This window comes from Chiloscyllium punctatum, chromosome 41 (genome assembly GCF_047496795.1).
Source record: "Chiloscyllium punctatum isolate Juve2018m chromosome 41, sChiPun1.3, whole genome shotgun sequence".
In the NCBI taxonomy this organism is placed as follows: Eukaryota; Metazoa; Chordata; class Chondrichthyes; order Orectolobiformes; family Hemiscylliidae; genus Chiloscyllium; species Chiloscyllium punctatum.
The window spans coordinates 13,287,455-13,309,697 of NC_092779.1; the positions used below are offsets into that span (position 1 = coordinate 13,287,455).

General features: G+C 42.6%; 1 protein-coding gene across 5 annotated transcripts in view; it reads right to left on the minus strand.

Annotated features, from left to right (window-relative positions):
* The window catches only part of ulk4 (unc-51 like kinase 4), a 495,283-nt gene that overhangs the window by 427,517 nt on the left and 45,523 nt on the right, over positions 1–22,243 (minus strand). For all 5 annotated transcript variants that reach the window (XM_072560398.1, XM_072560394.1, XM_072560397.1 and 2 more), the window contains 3 exons: positions 19,168–19,245; positions 14,856–14,916; positions 12,730–12,911 (listed from right to left, as the gene is read on the minus strand). In XM_072560398.1, the coding sequence (XP_072416499.1) occupies positions 12,730–12,911; positions 14,856–14,916; positions 19,168–19,245 (321 nt within the window). The remainder of the gene's footprint in view (positions 1–12,729; positions 12,912–14,855; positions 14,917–19,167; positions 19,246–22,243) is intronic.

Below are 22,243 nucleotides of genomic sequence, written 5' to 3' on the forward strand. Positions count from 1 at the left end.
AAGCCCACCTAACCTACACTAACCCACTATCCTCCATATACCTATCCAATGCCCGCTTAAATACCCATAAAGAGGGAGAGTCCACTACTGCTACTGGCAGGGCATTCCATGATCTTACGACTCGCTGAGTGAAGAACCTACCCCTAACATCAGTCCTATATCTACCCCCCCTTAATTTAAAGCTATGCCCCCTTGTAATAGCTGACTCCATACGTGGAAAAAGGTTCTCACTGTCAACCCTATCTAACCCCCTAATCATCTTGTACACCTCTATCAAATCACCCCTAAACCTTCTTTTCTCCAATGAAAACAACCCCAAGTGCCTCAGCCTTTCCTCATAGGATTTTCCTACCATACCAGGCAACATCCTGGTAAACTTCCTCTGCACCCGTTCCAGTGCCTCCACATCCTTCCTATAGTATGGCGACCAAAACTGCACACAATATTCCAGATGCGGCCGCACCAGAGTCTTATACAACTGCAGCATGACCTCAGGACTCCGGAACTCAATTCCTCTACCAATAAAAGCCAGTACGCCATATGCCTTCTTCACTGCACTATTTACCTGGGTGGCAACTTTCAGAGATCTGTGTACATGGATACCAAGATCCCTCTGCTCTTCCACACTACCAAGTAGTCTACCATTAGCCCAGTAATCCATCTTTTTATTACTCTTACCAAAGTGAATCACTTCACACTTAGCTACATTGAACTCCATTTGCCACCTTTCTGCCCAGCTCTGCAGCTTCTCTATATCCCGCTGTAACCTGCCATATCCTTCCTCACTGTCTACAACTCCTCCGACTTTCGTATCATCCGCAAACTTGCTCACCCAACCTTCTAACCCTTCCTCCAGGTCATTTATAAAAATGACAAACAGCAATGGTCCCAAAACAGATCCTTGCGGAACACCACTAGTGACGGCACTCCAAGATGAACCTTTGCCATCAACTACTACCCTCTGTCTTCTTCCAGAGAGCCAATTCCTAATCCAAACCTCCAACTCGCCCTCTATGCCATATCTCTGTATTTTCTGCAGTAGCCTACCATGGGGGACCTTATCAAACGCCTTACTAAAATCCATATATACCACATCGACCGCTTTCCCCTCATCTACCTCCTTAGTCACCTTCTCAAAGAATTCAATAAGGTTTGTGAGGCACGACGTGCCCTTCACAAAACCATGCTGACTATCCTTGATCACATCATTCTTATCCAGATGTGCATAAATCCTATCCCTTACAATTCTCTCTAAGACTTTGCCCACAACAGAAGTGAGACTCACTGGCCTATAGTTACTAGGATTATCCCTACTCCCCTTCTTGAACAAGGGAACCACGTTTGCTAGCCTCCAGTCCTCTGGCACTACTCCTGTCGACAAAGAGGACACAAAAATCAAGGCCAATGGCTCTGCAATCTCCTCCCTTGCTTCCCAGAGAATCCTAGGATAAATGCCATCAGGCCCAGGGGACTTATCTATTTTCACCCTTGCCAGAATTTTCAACACCTCTTCTCTACATATCTCAAAGCCATCCATTCTACTTATTCGTGCCTCAGTATTCATATCGACAACAATGTCCTGTTCCTGAGTGAATACTGACGAAAAGTATTCATTCAGTGCCTCCCCAATCTCTTCAGCCTCCACACGCAACTTCCCATTACTATCCTTGATTGGACCTATTCCTTCCCTAGTCATTCTTTTATTCCTAACATACCTATAGAAAGCCTTAGGGTTTTCCCTAATCCTACCAACTAAGGACCTTTCATGTCCCCTCCTTGCTGCTCTTAGCTCTCTCTTCAGGTCCTTCCGGGCTACCTTATAACTCTCAATTGCCCCTATTGAACCTTCACGCCTCATCTTTACAAAGGCCGCCCTCTTCCATTTAACAAGGGATTCCAACTCCTTATTAAACCACGACTCCCTCACACGACCCTTTCCTCCCTGCCTGATAGGTACGTACTTATCAAGGACACTCAATAGTTGCTCCTTGAACAAGTTCCACATATCAATTACGCTCTTGCCTTGGAATCTACTTTTCCAATCCACACATCCTAAGTCATGCCTCAACGCATCATAATTTCCCTGCCCCCAGCTATAACTCTTGCCCTGTAGTACACACTTATCCCTCTCCATCACTAGAGTAAAAATCACCGAATTGTGGTCACTGTCCCCAAAGTGCTCACCTACCTCTAGTTCTAATACCTGGCCTGGTTCGTTACCCAGAACCAAATCCAGTATGGCCTCACCTCTTGTTGGCTTATCTACATATTGTGTCAGGAAACTCTCCTGCACACATTGCACAAACACTGACCCATCTAACGAACTTGAGCTATAGCTCTCCCAATCAATATCAGGAAAGTTAAAGTCTCCCATAACAATCACCCTATTACTGTCACTCTTCTCCTGAATCATCTTCGCAATCCTTTCTTCAACGATTCTAGGACTATTAGGAGGCCTGTAAAAGACTCCTAACAGGGTGACCTCACCTCTCCTATTCCTAACCTCAACCCAAACTACCTCAGATGGCAAATCTTCGTCCATCTTCCTTTCCACCGCTGTAATACTATCTTTGACAAGCAAAGCCACACCCCCCCCTCTTTTGCCCCCACCTCTGACCCTACTAAAACATTTAAACCCTGGAACCTGCAACAGCCAATCCTGTCCCTGATCTAGCCACGTCTCCGTAATAGCCACAACATCGAAGTCCCAGGTACCAACCCACGCTGCGAGTTCACCTACCTTATTTCGTATACTGCTCTCCCTCCCCCTTAAGGACCCGGAAAACACGATCAGAGACATCACGTACCCTTGCACCTGGGAGGCAACATACCAAACGTGAGTCTCTCTCGTTCCCACAAAACCGCCTATCTGTGCCCCGAACTATCGAGTCCCCAATTATTATGTTTCCCCTTTAACATGGGCCTGTTTCTCCTCTTCCTGCTCCATGAGGGGGTTACAATCATGTGTCTGTCCTTCCTGATTCACATAGCTTGCTGGGTTCTCCCTATTATCTTTAACCATTTCCAAATGCTTGTCTCCTGGCAATAGTGTGGATTCAGATTTGGTTTGCCAGCCGTCTGTAACACCTCTCAGTTGGTCAGCTTCTAATTGCTGGACGATTCTATTTTTTTTGTTTTTTTCTTTTCTTTTTTCTTTTTTTTTTGTTAATTTAACCCCCACACTACCGCCTAAGTGCGGTAGTGCTTATTTTTATTCCCCAGCACCCATGGTGTGTGTGTGCACAGGTGTGAAACACAGTGAAAGACACAAAGTGTACGAATCTTTATTCAATTTCCACCACCAGGAAGATATGAAAAACACCTGAGTGGCCAGTGACAAGCACTGCCCTTCAAACCAAAGGGCAATGCTGTGTGAGCAAAACAGTGAAGGGGAGGGTAGGGACTAAATCAAAATAGAGTTGGAGGGAGAAATGATGCACTCCACTCCCTGCGGCGCCCACCTCTCCCTGAACGACTCCAGGGTGTTGGTGGACACCGCGTGCTCCTTCTCCAAGGACACCCGGGCTCTAACGTAACCCCGGAAGAGGGGCAGGCAGTCGGCCCTAACGACCCCCTCCACGGCCCGCTGCCTGGACCTGTTGTGCTGGACGATTCTATGTGGGGATTAAAATACCAATTTCCCTAATTGTGTCAACTGGGAGGATGTCATTAGTGCCCATGTAGCACATGGGATGGCCAGACACTCAAGTGTAGTTCCATCATGGTAAAAACAATGACTGCAGATGCTGAAAACCAAATACTGGATTAGTGGTGCTGGAAGGGCTTTTGCCCGAAACGTCGATTTCGCTGCTCGTTGGATGCTGCCTGAACTGCTGTGCTCTTCCAGCACCACTAATCCAGTATGTAGTTCCATCATGACTGGATCCATTTTATCTGAAGAGTATCCCACAAGCTAGAGCTTGTCTCTGTGTCTGTAACACTACTGCAGGATGACTGCCCTTGGCTTTCTTTGCAAAAGAGATGAAAGGGCTTTTTCAGGTCAAGGAGTCCTAGTGCTGGTGCGGAGGCCAGTGTCTATTTGATTTTAACAAAGGCCATCTCTTGCTCAAATCACCATTCAATTTTCTCTGAGCTAACCCACCCTCCTTTGCTAAGGTCTTGCAGGGGTTTAGCTAGTTTGCCGTAATTTTTGACAAAGTTCCTGCAATAGTTAAAAAGTCCGAGGACTTGTCTTATCCCTACGACAGTAAATGAATTTTTTTTCATTTCCAATATTGCAATTGAATTATTATCACCTGTCCAGTTCCAGAAATCTGGAGAGATTCACAGTCCATGGAGTACAGCCTTGTAATATTTTAAAATAGAAGTCAAATATTTCTGTTTGATTCAAACAAAACATAGTTTGTTCTTTCTCTGAGATGTCCCATTTTTTAAAAAGTTAGTTCATAACTCATTCTAGATATCTCTATGTAAATTTGTCCAATTTCAAAGTTCTGTTTTATTCTCTCAATGTCACTAACAATTTTTATACACTGGAATTTCTAATACCTTAATACTTTTAATGTTTCCACAGTACTTCTCCAATGATGACAAATAAAAAAACCTCAAAACATTCCACATCAAGCAGAATGGGTTAATTATTAATTCCATCATCCTTATCTCCTCCTGCAAGAAAATAAGAGTAATGCTTTAAGAAAAAGCCTACCTTTGTTGCCTTTTCTAATTCCTCTATCAGTTTTTGCAGATTTTAGAACATATCATCAGAACTTTGTTCAGAGAATTACATTTCCAAGATTCCAAATTTTCTATTATTTGCATACTTTCACACCAAAGTACATTTATAATGAGCAAATCTTATAATCCGGAATTAAAGATTCACTCGTGTTAAAATGGTATATGGAAGTTCACTCTGGCAAAAAAGTGCAATTCCAAATATGATAATTTCTGGAATTAAAATTTACCCAATTCGAAACACACCCCAGGGCAAATTCCAAAAGTAATTTTTTACCAAACTTTATAAACCAAAAATTTAAATCAACATTCCGTTGCAGATTTCTGCTTGACACACCCATTGATAGTTTCTTAATAGGACATTACAGTAACTATGCATGTCCCACATTTATAGAGGCATACCACACTTTTACATCACCATAGATTCCCAAAATGTAAACTAACGTCAAAGGATATCCAGATCTCAAGCTCCAGGGAACAAAAATACACAAATTGCACAAGACAATGTTTAGCAACCAACCAACAAAGGTGCATTCAAACCAGACCGCAAAGAATTAACCCTTCTACAAGGTTGAGTGAACTAGCACAGAAAGCTGTCTCCCTCTCTCCCTTTCTCACTTGTGAACATTGCAGCTGTTTTAGCTTGTTTCTATCCCTTTTTCGCTCTGCTTAAACAGAGCCGCAAGAATGATGAACCCTTTCTGTATCTTTCCAAGTCTGGAATTAATACCTTAATTTATTCTCAAAAACAGTCTGCAGAATAGAATTATAGGGACCCCAGCAAGTCTTATCCTTTCCATCACTTCTTTTGCCACTTCCCCGGATTTCCTCCCAACGATGTCTGAGGCAATCCGCTGCTTCTAATCATCGTTTTTTTTTGCCCACAGATTTCCAAACATTTTACAAATCTTTTCCTTACACTTCCGAGGCACTCTGCCTCATGCTTTTCCTTGCACATTCGCTCCCGAAGCATTCTACCTCGCTCTTTTCCTTGCGGTTTCACACCCCATCCACCATTTTGCGTCTAAATGCTGAAGTAGGCTGTTTAATTCTGTTTATCCCTTGTCGGCCATTTTGTATCTTTCAAATATAGGCAGCCCTTACACCAAGGATGGAATCATGTCAGGTACAAGGGAAAGGACATGGTGACCGAGTCAAAGGCAATAGCCTCAGATTCCCCAATGTTTAGCTGGTGTAAATTTCTGCTTCGTTAGTAATGACAGTAAGATGAAAAATGACAAATTAGAGGCAGTGAAGGGGTCAACGAAGATAGTAACGTGGTAGAGCTGGGTGTTGCCAGTGTACATTCAGGGTCTGTCATTGTATCTTTGGATGAAGTTGCCAAGGGGTGACAGACATGTAGATGTGAAGTAGCAGAGGCTAAGAAATGATATTTGGAGGACACTAGAAGAATAAAATTGCTGGTTTATTAGGAAAATGCTTCCAGTTCACCATCTCTTGAAACTTTTACAATGGCCTTCATGAATTAGAGAGGAAGTTTCATCCCCATATACAGAATCATACAGCACAGAAAGCAACCTTTTGTACCAATTCGCCCATACCGACCAAGTTTCCCAAGCTAAACTAGTCTCCGTTTATCTGCATTTGGCCCATTTCCCTCTAAACCTTTCCTATTTGTGTAGTTATCTAAATGTCTTTTAACTGTTAAAACTGTACCTGCATCTACCATTTCCAGTTAAGTGTACCTACAAACCACCCTCTGAGTGAAACGTTTGCCTGTCAGGTCACTTTTAATCCTCTCACCTTAAAAATATGCCTTCTAGTTTTGAACTCCTCTAACTTAGGACAAAAACATTTGTTATTCATCTTATCAATACCACTCATAATTTTATAAACCTCTAAGGTCACCTCCTAATTTCCTATGCTTCAGAGAAAAACATTCCAGCCTAACCAGTCTCTCCTTATAACTCAAAACCTCCAGTCCTGGAAACATCCTCAAAAATCTTTTCTACACCTTCAATTTAATAATATCCTTCCTATAGCTGGACGACTAGAACTGGACACACTACTCCAAATGTAGCCTCACCAACCCCCTGTATGACCACATGATGTTCCCAACTCCTACACTCAATGGTCTGAGCAATGAAGGCAAGCTTTCCAAAAGCCTTCTTTACCACCCTGTCTACCTTTGACACTGCTTACAAAGAACTATGTACCTGAACCCCTCAATCTTTCTGTTCGTATATCAGATTTTAATATTAAAAGGATCCATCAACCAGATTTCTTAATAACCAATTATGGGATTATTGTTTAATCAAAAAATGCCCAATAAAGATTCTATAATGGATTAATTTACAGTCAGTAAAATAAAAGTACATACACCTACAAACATTCCAGATCTTCATAGGTGTTTTTTTTTAAATGGCTTTTTTCCACCTCACCCAGAAATTGCATGGTGGACTGATAGAAAGGTGATGGACAGGGCTTATGGAGTGCATATGTCATGCAATAACTGTACATCACAGGCTCAAAGGAACAATTGATCATTCACTGTCCTTCATGACCCTGTGTTTATAAACAAGTACGTCTGTAGACTCAATAAACATAAATGGTACCCACCATCTCTCCAGCCACATGCAAGCAACTCAGAATCTCTCAGAGCAATGCAGGCTGCTTGATCTGCACCCCAAACATCAACTTAAACATGTACTCCTTCCACAACCAGCACACAGTGGCAGCACTGTGTACCATGCACAAGATGTACTGCAGCAACTCATCAGTAATCCTCAGATAGCACCTTCCAAACTCACAACCTCCATCACCTGGAAGATAAAGGCAACGGGTGCATGGGAACTAACTTCAAAATATGTTGTGCATTGATGCGTCACAATCATGAGATCAAAATCCTGGAACTCCCTTCCTAGCAGTAGTGAGAATATATTTGCAGCTGATGGACCACAGTTGTTCAAGGCAGTGGCTCTCCACTACCTTCACCAGATGGACAACAAATGCTAGTCTTGTCAACAACATCCACACCCCATGAAGAAAGAAAAAAAGATCAGATCTGTAGTAGAAATTAATACACAAATTTCATCCTCTCAAACTGCATGGATCAGTTGGAGCGAGAGCTGAACACACTGAAGACACATATGAGGCAGTGTGTGTGAAAGATAATAGGTTTAGGTAGTTGGTCACAGTGCATTTCAGTCGATAGATGGTTGACTGCTAGGAGAGGTAGGCATGTCGTACAGGTGTCTCCTGTGGCTAGCCCCCTCTCAAACAAGTATACAATTTCAGATCCTTTTGAGGAGGACAGCCTTGCAGGGAAAAATAGCAACAGCCAATTCCTTGGCATGACTGCTAAACAGTGTATGGCAAAGTCCAAGTGAGCAATTGTGATAGGGGACTCTCTAGCCGGGGCACAGACAGGCGTTTCTGCGGCTGTGAGCAAGATTCCAGGACGGTGTGTTGCCTCCCTGGTGCCAGGATCAAGGACATCTCTGAGCAGTTGCAGCAAATTCTCAAAGGAGAGCATGAACAGCCAGAGGTCATTGTCCACATTGGTACCAATGACACTGGCAGAAAAAGGGCAGAGTGAATATAGGGAGTTAGGCAGGATGTTAAGGAGTAGGTCTTCAAGGGTAGTAATCTCTGCATTAATCCTGGGGTCATGTGCTAGTTAGAGCAGGAATAAGAGGCTAGGGCAGATACATGCATGGCTGAACAGCGGGTGTAGGGAACAGGGATTCAGATTTTTGGATCATAAGGATCTGTTCTGGGGCAGAGGTGACCAGTACAAGAGGGACAAGTTGCACCTGAACTGGAGGGGGAACCAATGTCCTGGTGGGGAGATTTACTAGAACTACTTGGGACGGTTTAAACTAGTTTGGCAGAGGGGTGGGATCCTAAATGTAGTGAGACAAAAGAAAATGTTGAGGCAAATATAACAGTTAAAAAGAGCAAGTTAAACAGGGCAGGCAAGAGCATGGCAGGGAATGAGTGAAGACTGATCAATAAAAATGCATTTATTTCAGTGCAAGAAACCTGACAGATAAGGCAAACATACTCATGTATGATTACGTACATAGGACTGGAATATTATAGCGATTACAAAATCATGGCTGAAGGAGGGACAGGAGTGGCACCTCGATGTTCGGGGGTACAGATGCTATAGGAGGATAGGAGGAGAGGCAAGAGAGGATGGGGTGAGGCGTTTTTGATTCAGGAAAAACTGTGGCAGTAATAAGAGAGGATATTCTTGAGGGATCGTGAAGCTATATAGGTGAAAGTGAGAAATAAGGAGGTGATCACTTTGATATGATAATATAAACCACTCCATTAGTCAGCAAGAAATTAAGGAACATATATGTAGGGAAATCGCAGATTGCTGTGAGATAGCTGTAAGAAAAGATTGTAACAGTCAGGGATTTTTACTTTCAAAATGTAGACTTGGACTGCCATTGTGTTAAAGGTTTGGATGGTGAGGAATGTAGATGGCTATACTAGAGAAGGGGCAAAACTTGACCTCATGTTGGGAAATTAGACAGGGCAAGTGACTGAGGTAGTAGTCAGGGAGCACTTTGAGACAAGCAACCATAATGCTATTAGTTTTGAAATAGATATGGAAAAGGATAGGTTTGATCCAGAAGTTAAAATTCCAAACTGGGGCAAGGCCAATTTTAATAGTATTAGAGAAGAACTTTCAAAAGTTAATTGGAGGAAACTGTTTTTTGGGTAAAGGGATGTCTGGTAAGTGGGAGGCTTCCAAAAGCAAGATAATGAGAGTTTAGCACCAGCATGCTCCTGTTAGTGCAAAGAGCAAGGTTGGCAGGATTGAGAACATTGCATGACGAGAGATATTGAGGCTCTGTTCAAGAGAAACAAGGAGGCGTATGTCAGGTATAGGCATCTGGGATCAAGTAAATCCCTTCACGAGTACAGAGGGTGAGAAGTACACTTAGGAAGGAAATCAGGAGGGGAACAAGGGGACATCAGATCGCTTTGGCAGATAAGGTGAAGGAGAATCCAAAGAGATTCTAAATATATTAAAAGCAAAAGAGTAATTAGGGAGACAACAGGATGGCTTAAAGGTCAACGAGGTAATCTATGTGTGGAAACACAGGAGATGGGTGAGATCCTAAATGAATATTTCTTATCAATATTTATCGTACAGAAAGACATGGAAGCTAGGTAACGCAGGGAAATAAATAGTGACGTCTTGAAAAGAGTCCACATTGCCAAAGAGGAAAAGTGCTGGAGGTCTTAAAACACAAATCTCCAGGACCTGATCAAATTCATCCCAAAATATTGTGATTAGATTAAATTAGATTCCCTACAGTGTAGAAACAGGCTCTTCGGCCCAACCAGTCCACACCGACCCTCCGAAGAGCAACCCACCCAGACCCATTTCCCTCTGACTAATGCACCTAACACAATGGGCAATTTAGCATGGCCAATTCACCTGGCCTGCACATCTTTGGATTGTGGGAGGAAACCGGAGCACCCGGAGGAAACCCACAGAGACAGAGGGAGAATGTGCAAACTCCACACAAAAGCAGTTGCCAGAGGTTGGAATCGAACCTGGGACCCTGTTGCTGTGAGGCTGCAATGCTAACCACTGAGCCACCATGCCCCCTGGGAAGCTAGGGGAAAAGGTTACAGGGCCCCTAGCAGAGATGCTTGTATCATTGACAGCCATGAGTGAGGTGCCAGAAGCTGAAGGGAGGCTAATGTTATGCCATTATTTAAGAAAGGCTACAAAGAAAAGCCTGGAAACTACAAACTGGTGAGCCTAACGTCAGTTGTTGGAGGAGATTCTGAGAGACAGGATCTACATGCATTTGGAAATGCAATGACTGATGAATGATAGTCCTCATAGCTTTTTGCATGGTAAATCGTGTCACACAAATTTGAGTGATTAATTTGTAGAGGTGACCAAGAAGATAGATGAAGGCAGAGTGGTAGAGATTGTTTACATGGATTTTAGCAAGACCTTCAACAAGACTGGTAGATTGGTTAGTAAGGTTAGATCAAATGGAAAGCAGGGAGAGCTAGCCAATTGGATACAAATTGACAGAGGGAGACAGAGGGTGGTGGTCAAAGATTGTTGTTCATAGTGGAGGCCTGTGACCAGCAGTGTACCGCAAGGATCAGTACTGAGTCCACTGCTGTTCATCAGTTATACAAAATGATTTGGCTGAAAACATAGGAGGCATAGTTAGTATGTTTGCAGATGACATCAACATTGGTGATATAATGAACAGTGAAGGATGTTATGATTAGATTAGATTAGATTAGATTCCCGACAGTATGGAAACAGGCCGTTCGGCCCAACAAGTCCACACCAACCCTCCGAACAGTAACCCAGCCAGGCCCATTCCCCTACCCTATATTTACCCCTGACTAATGGGCAATTGAGCATGGTCAATTCACCTGACCTGCACATCTTTGGATTGTAGGAGGAAACCAGAGAACCCAGAGGAAACCCACGCAGACAAGGGGAGAATATGCAAACTCCACACAGACAGTTGCCCCAGGTAGGAATCGAACCAGGGTCCCAGGCGCTGTGAGGCAGCAGTGCTAACCACTGAGCCACAGTGCCACCCCATGTTATCTAAGAATACAACAGGATCTTGATCAACTGGGCAGAAGTGAGGACTGCAGATGCTGGAGACTAGAGTCAAGATTAGACTGGTGCTGAAAAAGCACAGCAGATCAGGCAGTATCTGAGCAACAGGAAAATTGACGTTTTGGGCAAAAGCCCTTCATCCTGGCCTCATTCCTGATCAAGGGCTTTTGCCTGAAACACAATTTTCCTGCTCCTCGTATGCTGCCTGACCTGCTGTGCTTTTCCAGCGCCACTCTAATTTTGACTCTTGATCAACTTGGGCCAGGGGCCGAAGAATGGCAGATGGAGTTTAATTTAGATTAATGCAAGGTGTTGCAATTTTGTCAGACAAATGAAGGCAGGACTTACATAGTTAATAGTAGGGCCCTGGGGAGTGTTGTCAAAAAAGAGACTGATGGGTGCAAGGACATAGTTCCATGAAAGTAGTATCGCAGGTAGACAGGGTGGTGAAGAAGGTATTTGGCGTGTTTGCATTTATCGGTCAGAGCATTGAGTAAGGAGTTGGAACATCATCTTACAATTGTACAATACATCAATAAGGCCACATTTCCAGTACTGAATACAATTCTGGCCACTCTGCAAATAGGAAAGATGTTACTAAACTGGAAAGGGCGCAAAAAAAATTCCAAGGATGCTTATGAGACTGGAAGGCTTGAGTTATAAGGAGTGGGTGGATAGGCTGAGACATTTTCCCATGGAGTGTAGGAGGCTGAGCCCATATAGAGGTTTTATAAAATCATGAGGGGCATAGGAAAGGTGAATAGCCAGGATCCTTTCGCCAGGATAGGAGAGTCCAAAACTAACAGGCATAAGTTTAAGGTGAGAGGGGAGAGATTTAAAAGGGACCTGATGGGCAACTTCTTCCACACAGAGGGTGGTGCATACATGGAGTGAATTGCCAGAGGGAAGTGTTAGTGGTGGGTACAATTACAACATTGAAAAGACAGCTGGACAGGTACACGGATAGGAAAGGTTTAGAGGGATATGGGTCAAACACAGGCAATGGATGTAGTTAAATTTAGGAAGCCTGGTCAGCATTGTCTAGTTGAGGCAAAGGGCCTGTTTTTGTGCTGTATGACTCTATGATGCTATTCCAATATCAGGTTATTATCTTCAAGTACGAAGTAAGTAACACCTTCCAATCTGATCATTGGACTAGAGACTGGAAGAAGGACTATGCTGCTTTCAACTACTCCCACAGCTAAACAGCCAAATTTCTTGCAATAAGCCTGTAGATATGCAGTGGATTTAAAATGTCAAAATGCCAGCAATACAGAAAGACTGTTTTGTCCCACTTCTGGAATTCAAACAAAATCAAGTTATACCATGACAGGGTCAAGTGGTCATAAATAGAAAATTATGTCATCATTCTAAGAATTCATCTTACATACTAATGGAATGCTTGGTCTCTGCAGTCAGCTATTGAACACTGAAGATTCGTCACTTACCAGTCGCGAGTCGATTAGTCTTGTAGCAGCTTCTTTGTGACTGGCCACTGAACAGAGATAGCATATCAAGTTCAACTTAGCTCTTGGAGCCCCTGACGTCTTCTCTCCAGCTTCAATCAATGAGCACAGGTGCTGTATGTAATTGTTCCAGTCCTGTCCCTTTAGGGATACCAGTTTCTCCGCTGCAATTTACCAAACCACAATTACACTTTTTTTCAAAACTTTACAATGTAATGGTTTGCTTAGACAGCCCTAACACATTCTTTAACTATTAAAGCATCATCAGCAAGGAAAAATGCAAAATGCTGTGAAGTTAACATAACCAACCGACAGGTAAACACTCAATTGCTCAAGTGGTTGAAGAGTTATTCTTTAGGCCTCTTGTGGTGCAGTGGTAGAGTCCTACTCCTGAGCCAAGAGGCCCGGTTTGATGCCTCACCTGCACCAGAGGTGTGTAATAATATCCCTGAATAGGTTGATGAAAAATATCTAAAGGACTGGTAGCGAAGAAAAATAGCTGTTCATTGTCTATCCTTTTCTATTTGGAATTTTGTGGAACACATACCAATTGCTCTTCTGAAATCTCAGGATCCAAAAATGTCATCTAAATATGGCAGATGTTTACCTTATTCATATAAAATTGTCATTGAGCAGTAATAAGAATTCAAAATCATTTTATCCATACTTCCCAGATATAGAAATAGTGATCATACCTTTAGATAGTGTCAGAGGGAAACAAATATGAATAAAATGTAATCAGCACATCTGCTGGGAAGGACAATACAACATAATTTAGGAATACATAATTTGACTAGAGCAGAGGTTTTCTTTATTTTAAAAGTGACAGCTCACAGCTTGCTAAAGTAGCATGTCCTTCCCCAATAAGAAACATCACCAAAGTATTTTGATTCACTTTTTGTAGGCTAATCAACATAAAGGGGAATTGTAAAGCAGATTATTTAATAACTAGCTTTAGGGGTATTTTCTGCAAGTTTGCTTATTCAATAATTGTAGTCTGAGCCAAGAACTGAAAGCACTTCCGTGGTAAATAAGTTCTATTTTCTCTCACATCGAGTTATTTTTGTGCCTATCTGAAATAGGGAAAGGACACCATAGGGGAAAGAAGTAATGAATATTGATAGGCAGCGATCAATAAGAAATGACCAGGTTAGTTGGCTAATAGCTCTCAATAACATTAGCTTAAGTCAAGGTTAAGTATACTAACTTACAAACCAGAAGCTTTCAGTTTCAAGTAATAATTCAAGAAATGTTGCAGGGAGTTCTATATTGAAGGAGCAATCTTTCAGATTAGATTTGAAACATAGGCTCCGTCATTTTCTTCTAATAATGGTTCAACAAAATTCCATTACACAATTTAAAGAAGATGGCGATGGATGGGCATCTGGCCAATCTTTGTTCTGGCAACTATTCCCATGAAAACCCAATCTATAGAACCACAGAATCCCTAGTGTGGAGGCAGGCTTTATGGCCCAGCCAGTTCACACTGATTTGCTGAAGAGCATCCCTATCCAACACATCCCCTCCCGATCCCTGTAATCCTGCATTTCCCAATGCTACTATATCTAGCTTGCACATCCCTGGACACTATGGGCAATTTCCCATTGCCAATCAACCTAACCTGCATATCTTTGGACTGCGGAAAGAAACCAGAACACCCAGAGGAAACTCACGCAGATATAATGAGAATGTGGAAACTCCAAAGACAGTCACCGAGAAGAGAATCCAATCTGGGTACCCAGTGCTACGAGGCAGTAGTGCGAACCACTGAACAATCATGCCGCCCCAACATACTCCACTATTTGCCTCATTTCCACAGCTTCCAGGGAGCCAGACTCTCTGTTCAATAGAGGTCGAAGTTCTCAATTAAACTAGCTAAACAAATAATTTTCTGGAGTTATTAACTTCTATTCCTTTGTCATTACTATCACTCCAACATCCCCACCAACTCACTCAGGTTGAAGATATAATCCAAAAACTGCTAATCAACCTGAGCTAAGTTTCAAACCTCACTTTCTCTACAGTACTAAAATTACGGGATTCTATCTCTACTCCAACCTTATTTTCTCCTTTCTTCATATTTCTATCAAATGTGTATTTACAGTTACCTGAATAAGCTGGAACACTTAGTGTTTTAAGATCAAACTTCATGGGTGTTGGTTTCAATATCTGTAAGAAAAAATGCACAGAAAATATGTTTATAAGGGCAGCTTACAGTTTAAAACTGCTATGTTTTACAACACAAAGAGATATAGTAAATAGTATCTTATGGATTTATTGGATAAACAATAGAATATCTAAAACAAATTACAAAGTATCCTATCCTACTAAGCCTCAAGTTCCATGCACTCTAATTTTCATCTCAATGCTGTTCAGTTCAAATCATTTGATTTATTTTCAACACAATTCCTCCTTTACTATGTTGATAATTCGCTGAATTCAAATCAACCTTGTTTCTCAACTTCAAATTATAAGTATATTATATTCTTCAGACAATAAATTATTTATCAGACAGCTTTCAATAGTCACAAAAGTGGTCCTTTTCTCAAAAGCTGTTCCTTTTTCTCAAAGTTACTGTGTCCTTGATTGTTCTCAGAGATGTCAAAAACAGACCAGGCTCCAAAACGGTACAGAGTTGATAGAGAGATGAATGGTTTATTGGGCCCATTTTGTTTATCCCTAAACATGTGACACCCGAGGCCAAATTCTTTCATGCCTTAGAAATAACTTGTATAACCAGTCCTGGTAGCGGAGGTGTTTTGGTTCAGTTACAGCAGGAAATGTGTGAAAAGCTACTGGACTTCTCCCTCTCTCCTTGCAAACTGTAAGCCTTTGTTTGATCTTACCTTCTGTGCTAAGGGGTGTGTGTATTGGGACTGTTGCATGTAGTTTTGGAACAGCATCATTAAGTCAGGTTTGGATATGATAAGTTATCTGGTATTCTATTTTCTGTTCTTTGTGTTTCATTCCGTAATTTTGTAAATAAATTTTATTTGTTTAAAAATTGGCAGTTGACCCAGTTAACTTACACTGGGAACATCCACTATACACCTAGCTAAACAAATAGCAAAGTTACAGTCTGGGCTACCTGTTTAAAAATGTTTCAAGGGTATGACCTAGTCCATAACAGATTGAGGGTTCTTTGTGGGATTTAAATAGCGAGTGGTAGGTATTAGTGTCTTTTATTTCGGGTGTTGATTTGGTGGTTTAAATAGCGCTCGGATAGAAAATAGCAAACAGACAATACAACTTCTTCCTTTCTGCAGCTTATCGAAGAATCCCAACTTCAAATTCTTTGGTTTTGAAGGAATATTTTTTGCCCATAAGTGGGAGGGCAATTTCCTAATTCCTTATTCTGAACATAAGTACACAAATTTCTCAGTGAATAGGCTTTACAAAAAAATGGATTTTTGTAAGTACTTCCATTCATATTAAACATAGAAAAAAACAGCGCAGTACAGGCCCTTCGGCCATCGATGTTGCGCCGACCGAAGCCTACCTAACCTACACTAGCCCAATAACCTCCATATGCTTGTCCAATGCCCGCTTAAATGACCATAAAGAGGGAGAGTCCACCACTGATACTGGCAGGGCATTCCATGAACTCACAATCCGCTGAGTAAAAAATCTACCCCTAACATCTGTCCTATACCTACCACCCCTTAATTTAAAGCTGTGTCCTCTAGTAACAGCTGACTTCATTAGCGGAAAAAGGTTCTCACTGTCAACCCTATCTAAACCCCTAATCATCTTGTACACCTCTATCAAATCTACCCTAAACCTTCTTTTCTCCAATGAGAAAAGCCCCAAGTGCCTCAGCCTTTCCTCATACGATCTTTCTACTATGCCAGGCAACATCCTGGTAAACCTTCTCTGCACTCGTTCCAATGCCTCCACATCCTTCCTATAATATGGCGACCAAAACTGCACACAATACTCCAGATGAGGCCGCACCAGAGTCTTATACAACTGCAACATGACCTCAGGACTCTGGAACTCAATTCCTCTACCAATAAAGCCCAGTACACCATATGCCTTCTTCACAGCACTATTTACCTGGGTGGCAACTTTCAAAGATCTGTGTACATGGACACCAAGATCCCTCTGCTCATCCACACTACCAAGTAGTCTACCATTAGCCCAGTAATCCATCTTCTTGTTACTCCTACCAAAGTGAATGACTTCACACTTAGCTACATTGAATTCCATTTGCCACCTTACTGCCCAGCTCTGCAACTTATCTATATCCCGCTGTAACCTGCCACATCCTTCTTCGCCGTCCACAACTCCACCGACTTTCGTGTCATCCGCAAACTTGCTCACCCAGCCTTCAAGCCCCTCCTCCAGGTCATTTATAAAAATGACAAACAGCAATGGTCCCAAAACAGATCCTTGTGGAACACCGCTAGTAACTGCGCTCCAAGATGAACCTATACCATCAACTACTACCCTCTGTCCCCTTCCAGCCAGCCAATTCCTAATCCAAACCTCTAATGCACCCTCAATGCCATACCTCCGTAGTTTTTGCATTAGCCTGCCATGGGGTACCTTATCGAACGCCTTGCTAAAATCCATATACACCACATCTACTGCTTTACCCTTGTCCACTTCCTTGGTCACCTTCTCAAAGAATTCAATAAGGTTTGTGAGGCACGACCTGCCCTTCACAAAACCATGCTGACTATCCTTGATCACATTATTCCTATCCAGATGTTCATAAATCCTATCCCTTACAATTCTCTCTAAGATTTTGCCCACAACAGAAGTGAGACTCACTGGCCTATAGTTACTCGGGCTATCCCTGCTCCCCTTCTTGAACAAGGGGACCACATTCGCTATCCTCCAGTCTTCTGGCACTATTCCCGTAGACAACGACGACATAAAAATCAAGGCCAATGGCTCTGCTATCTCCTCCCTAGCTTCCCAGAGGATCCTAGGATAAATGCCATCAGGCCCAGGGGACTTATCTATTTTCATCCTTTCCAGAATTTCCAACACCTCTTCCCAACATACCTCAAAGCCGTCCATTCTAATTAATTGGGACTCAGTATTCACATCAGCAACAATGTCCTGTTCCTGAGTGAATACTGACGAAAAGTATTGATTTAGTGTCTCACCGATCTCTTCCGCCTCCACACACAACTTCCCACTACTATCCTTGACTGGACCGATACCTACCCTAGTCATCCTTTTCTTCCTGACATACCTATAGAAAGCCTTTGGGTTTTCCCTAATCCTACCAACTAAGGACTTTTCATGTCCCCTTCTCGCTGCTCTTAGCTCTCTCTTTAGATCCTTCCTGGCTACCTTATAACTCTCAATCGCCCCAACTGAACCTTCACGCCTCATCTTTACATAGGCTGCCCTCTTCCCTTTCACAAGGGATTCCAATTCCTTGTTAAACCACAGCTCCCTCACAAGACCCTTTACTCCCTGCCTGACTGGTACATACTTATCAAGGACACCCATTAGCTGTTCCTTGAACAATCTCCACATATCATTTGTGTTCTTCCCTTGAAGCCTATTTTTCCAATCCACGCATCCTAAGTCATGCCTCACCGCATCATAATTTCCCTGCCCCCAGCTATAACTATGTCGTTGGTGTCAATGTGGACCATGATCTGGGGCTGCTCCCCCTCCCCCCTTAAGGACCCGGAAAACACGATCCGAGACATCACGTACCCTTGCACCTGGGAGCCAACATACCAATCTGTCGCCCCCGCAAAACCGCCTATCTGTGCCCCTCACTATTGAGTCCCCAATAACTATCGCTCTACCTTTCACCACCCTTCCCTTCTGAGCAACGGGGACAGGCTCCGTGCCAGAGGCCTGAACCTCGTTGCTTACCCCTGGTAAGTCATCACCCCCACAAGTATCCAAAACGGTATACTTGTTCTTGAGGGGAATGACCGCAGGGGGTCCCTGCACTGGTTGCTTCCTCCCACTCCCCCTCACTGTCACCCATCTCTCTATAACTTTCGGAGTAACTACTTCTTGAAGCTCTGATCTATGACCACCTCTGCCTCCCGAATGATCCGCAGTTCATCCAACTCCTGCGCGTTTTTATAAGAAAAAAACCTTCCCAGGTAAGCTAGCGCGACACCAGCTTCCGGGTCCGCTAGGCGCTTAAAAAAAACTTTAAATTTTAGCTGTTATAAAAAACAATAACTGGACTTTACCGCGACTTAAAAAAAAACACCAGACAGCCGTTACCTGCTCCGCCCAGAGAGTGAGGCCGAAGGCTTGGAGCTGCGCTCTTTTATAAGAAAAAAAAACCTTCCCAGGTAAGCTAGCGCGACACCAGCTTCCGGGTCTGCTAGGCGCTTAAAAAATGTCTTGATCACCATTGAACAAAACAGAAAATTGCTCTTAAGACTTACATTTAAAACATTATATAAAAGCAAATTTGGATCTGATTACCTTAGGGTTATCGATAATGGGAGTCACTGTGAGATCAGCCTCAGTGTATATAAGCCTTCTTATTTTGGAGTCCATATCCTGTTGGTTAGCAGAACAAGGATACAAGAGAATCATAGTCACATGAAAGAAAGATATTTTCATTCAAATAATTAGTCACAAAATCTACTAATACATTAAAAATACTGCATCTGCAAGCACAATCTGTCAAAATTTCCATAAAAAAGTGCTTATCCATATTTAAAATTGAAAGTACAGCAATTTTAGCCTTCTCCAGTTGATGTAATTAAGCATGGCAAGATGACATAGTTCATTTCCGTTACAAACATGGACATGGGATTTCAAAGTACAAGGAAAGAATACTTGACATTCTAATTGAGGACTGATTTATTTCTGTTTTTCCCTAGTCCATTATCACTTAGCTTACAACCTTGGACTGAAATTAGTTAATTCTGGGTAGCTGAAGGAAAACATTGGCATGGTTATATCTGGAGTTGTCACAGGTTACAATAGCAGGATGAGGTAGACTGTAGTTTAGCAATGTTGAAAGATGAAAACATAGATACAGATTACGTGTGGATTTTTACATAGTTTAGGGATGAAATAAGATATCAAGGTTCAGCCTGCCACAGTGCCTTTGAGACTGAAGTAAAATGAGAAGAAAAGGAATTTGTTTTATTGAAAAGACTGAAATCTTGGTATTTGGTCTTCCAAACATTTAGCTAGAGAAAATTACACAATATTTAATACTGGATGTTTAATGACCTAACAACTACGAAGGACTTGAGAGAGATGGTAGAAAAGTGGAGCTGGATGTCATCAGTGTACATGTAGATACTGATTCTTAATCTCTTGACTATATAACTAAGAGGAAACATTTAAATGAGAGTGAGAAGAGGGCCAAGGATAAAACTGTGAGACATCAGAGGTCAGTGGACATATGTGGAAGCCTTTATTGAAGGCTCTGTGCTTACAGCTGAAAACAGAAAAGTGATCCAAGCAATGTAAGTCTCACTGGTTTGGACAATGGAGCACTGGAGTAGAATGGGGAGATTGATCATGTCAAAGGCTGCAGAGTCTTTGATGAGATAGAGTTATAGAGATGTACAACATGGAATCAGACCCTTTGGTCCAACCCGTCCATGCCAACCAGATATCCCAACCCACTCTAGTCCCACTTGCCAGCACCTGGCCCATATCCCTCCAAACCCTTCCTATTCATTAACCCATCCAAATGCCCCTTAAATGTTGCAATTGTACCAGCCTCTACCACATCCTCTGGCAGCTCATTCCATACACGTACTACCCTCTGCGTGAAAACGTTGCCCCTTAGGTCTCTTTTATATCTTTCCCCTCTCACCCTAAACCTATGCCCTCAAGTTCTGGACTCCCCGACCCCAGGGAAAAGACTTTGTCTATTTACCCGATCCATGCCCCTCATAATTTTGTAAATCTCTATTCAGGTCACCCCTCAGCCTCCGACGCTCTAGGGAAAACAGCCCCAGCCTTTTCAGCCTCTCCCTGTAGCTCAGATCCTCCAACTCTGGCAACATCCTTGTAAACCTTTTCTGAACCCTTTCAAGTTTCACATCTTTCTGATAAGAAGGAGACCAGAATTGCACACAATATTCCAACAATGGCCTAACCAATGTCCTGTACAGCTGCAACATGACCTCCCAACTCCTGTACTCAATACTCTGACCAATAAAGGAAAGCATACCAAACGCCTTCTTCACTATCCTATCTACCTGCGACTCCACTTTCAAGGAGCTATGAACCTGCACTCCAAGGTCTTTGTTCAGCAACACTCCCTAGGACCTTACCATTAAGTGTATAAGTCATGCTAAGATTTGCTTTCCCAAAATGCAGCACCTCGCATTTATCTGAATTAAACTCCATTTGCCACTTCTCTGCTCATTGGCCCATCTGATCAAGATCCTGTTGTAATCTGAGGTAACCCTCTTCACTGTCCACGACACCTCCAATTTTGGCGTCATCTGCAAACTTACTAACTGTACCTCTTATGCTCGCATCCAAATCATTTATGTAAATGACAAAAAGTAGAGGACCAGCACCGATCCTTGTGGCACTCCACTGGTCACAGGCCTCCAGTCTGAAAAACAACCCTCCACCAGGTCTTCTACCTTTGAACCAGTTCTGTATCCAAATGACTAGTTCTCCCTGTATTCCATGAGATCTAACCTTGCTAGTCAGTCTCCCATGGGGAACCTTGTCGAATGCCTTACTGAAGTCCATATAGGTCACACCTACAGCTCTGCCTTCATCAATCTTCTTTGTTACTTCTTCAAAAAACTCAATCAAATTTGTGAGACATGATTTCCCATGCACAAAGCCATGTTGACTATCCCGAATCAGTCCTTGCCTTTCCAAATACATGTACATCCTGTCTCTCAGGATTCCCTCCAACAACTTGCTCACCACCGAGGTCAGGCTCACCGGTCTATAGTTCCCTGGCTTGTCCTTACCACCTTTCTTCAACAGTGGCACCACGTTTGCCAACCTCCAGTCTTCCGGCACCTCACCTGTGACTATCGATGATAGATATCTCAGCAAGAGGCCCAGCAATCACTTCTCTAGCTTCCCACAGAGTTCTCAGGTACACCTGATCAGGTCCTGGGGATTTATCCACTTTTAACCATTTCAAGACATCCAACACTTCCTCCTCTGTAATCTGGACATTTTGCAAGATGTCACCATCTATTTACCTACAGTCTATATCTTCCATATCCTTTTCCACAGTAAATACTGATTCAAAATATTCATGTAGTATCTCCCCAATTTTCTGTGGCTCCACACAAAGGCCACCTTGCTGATCTTTGAGGGGCCCTATTCTCTCCCTAGTTACCCTTTTGTCCTTAATATATTTGTAAAAACCCTCTGGATTCTCCTTAATTCTATTTGCCAAAGGTATCTCATGTCCCATTTTTGCCCTCCTGATTTCCCTCTTAAGTATACTCCTACTTTTCTTATACTCTAAGGATTCACTCAATCTATCCTGTCTATACCTGACATATGCTTTCTTCTTTTTCTTAATCAACCCCTCAATTTCTTTAGGAGA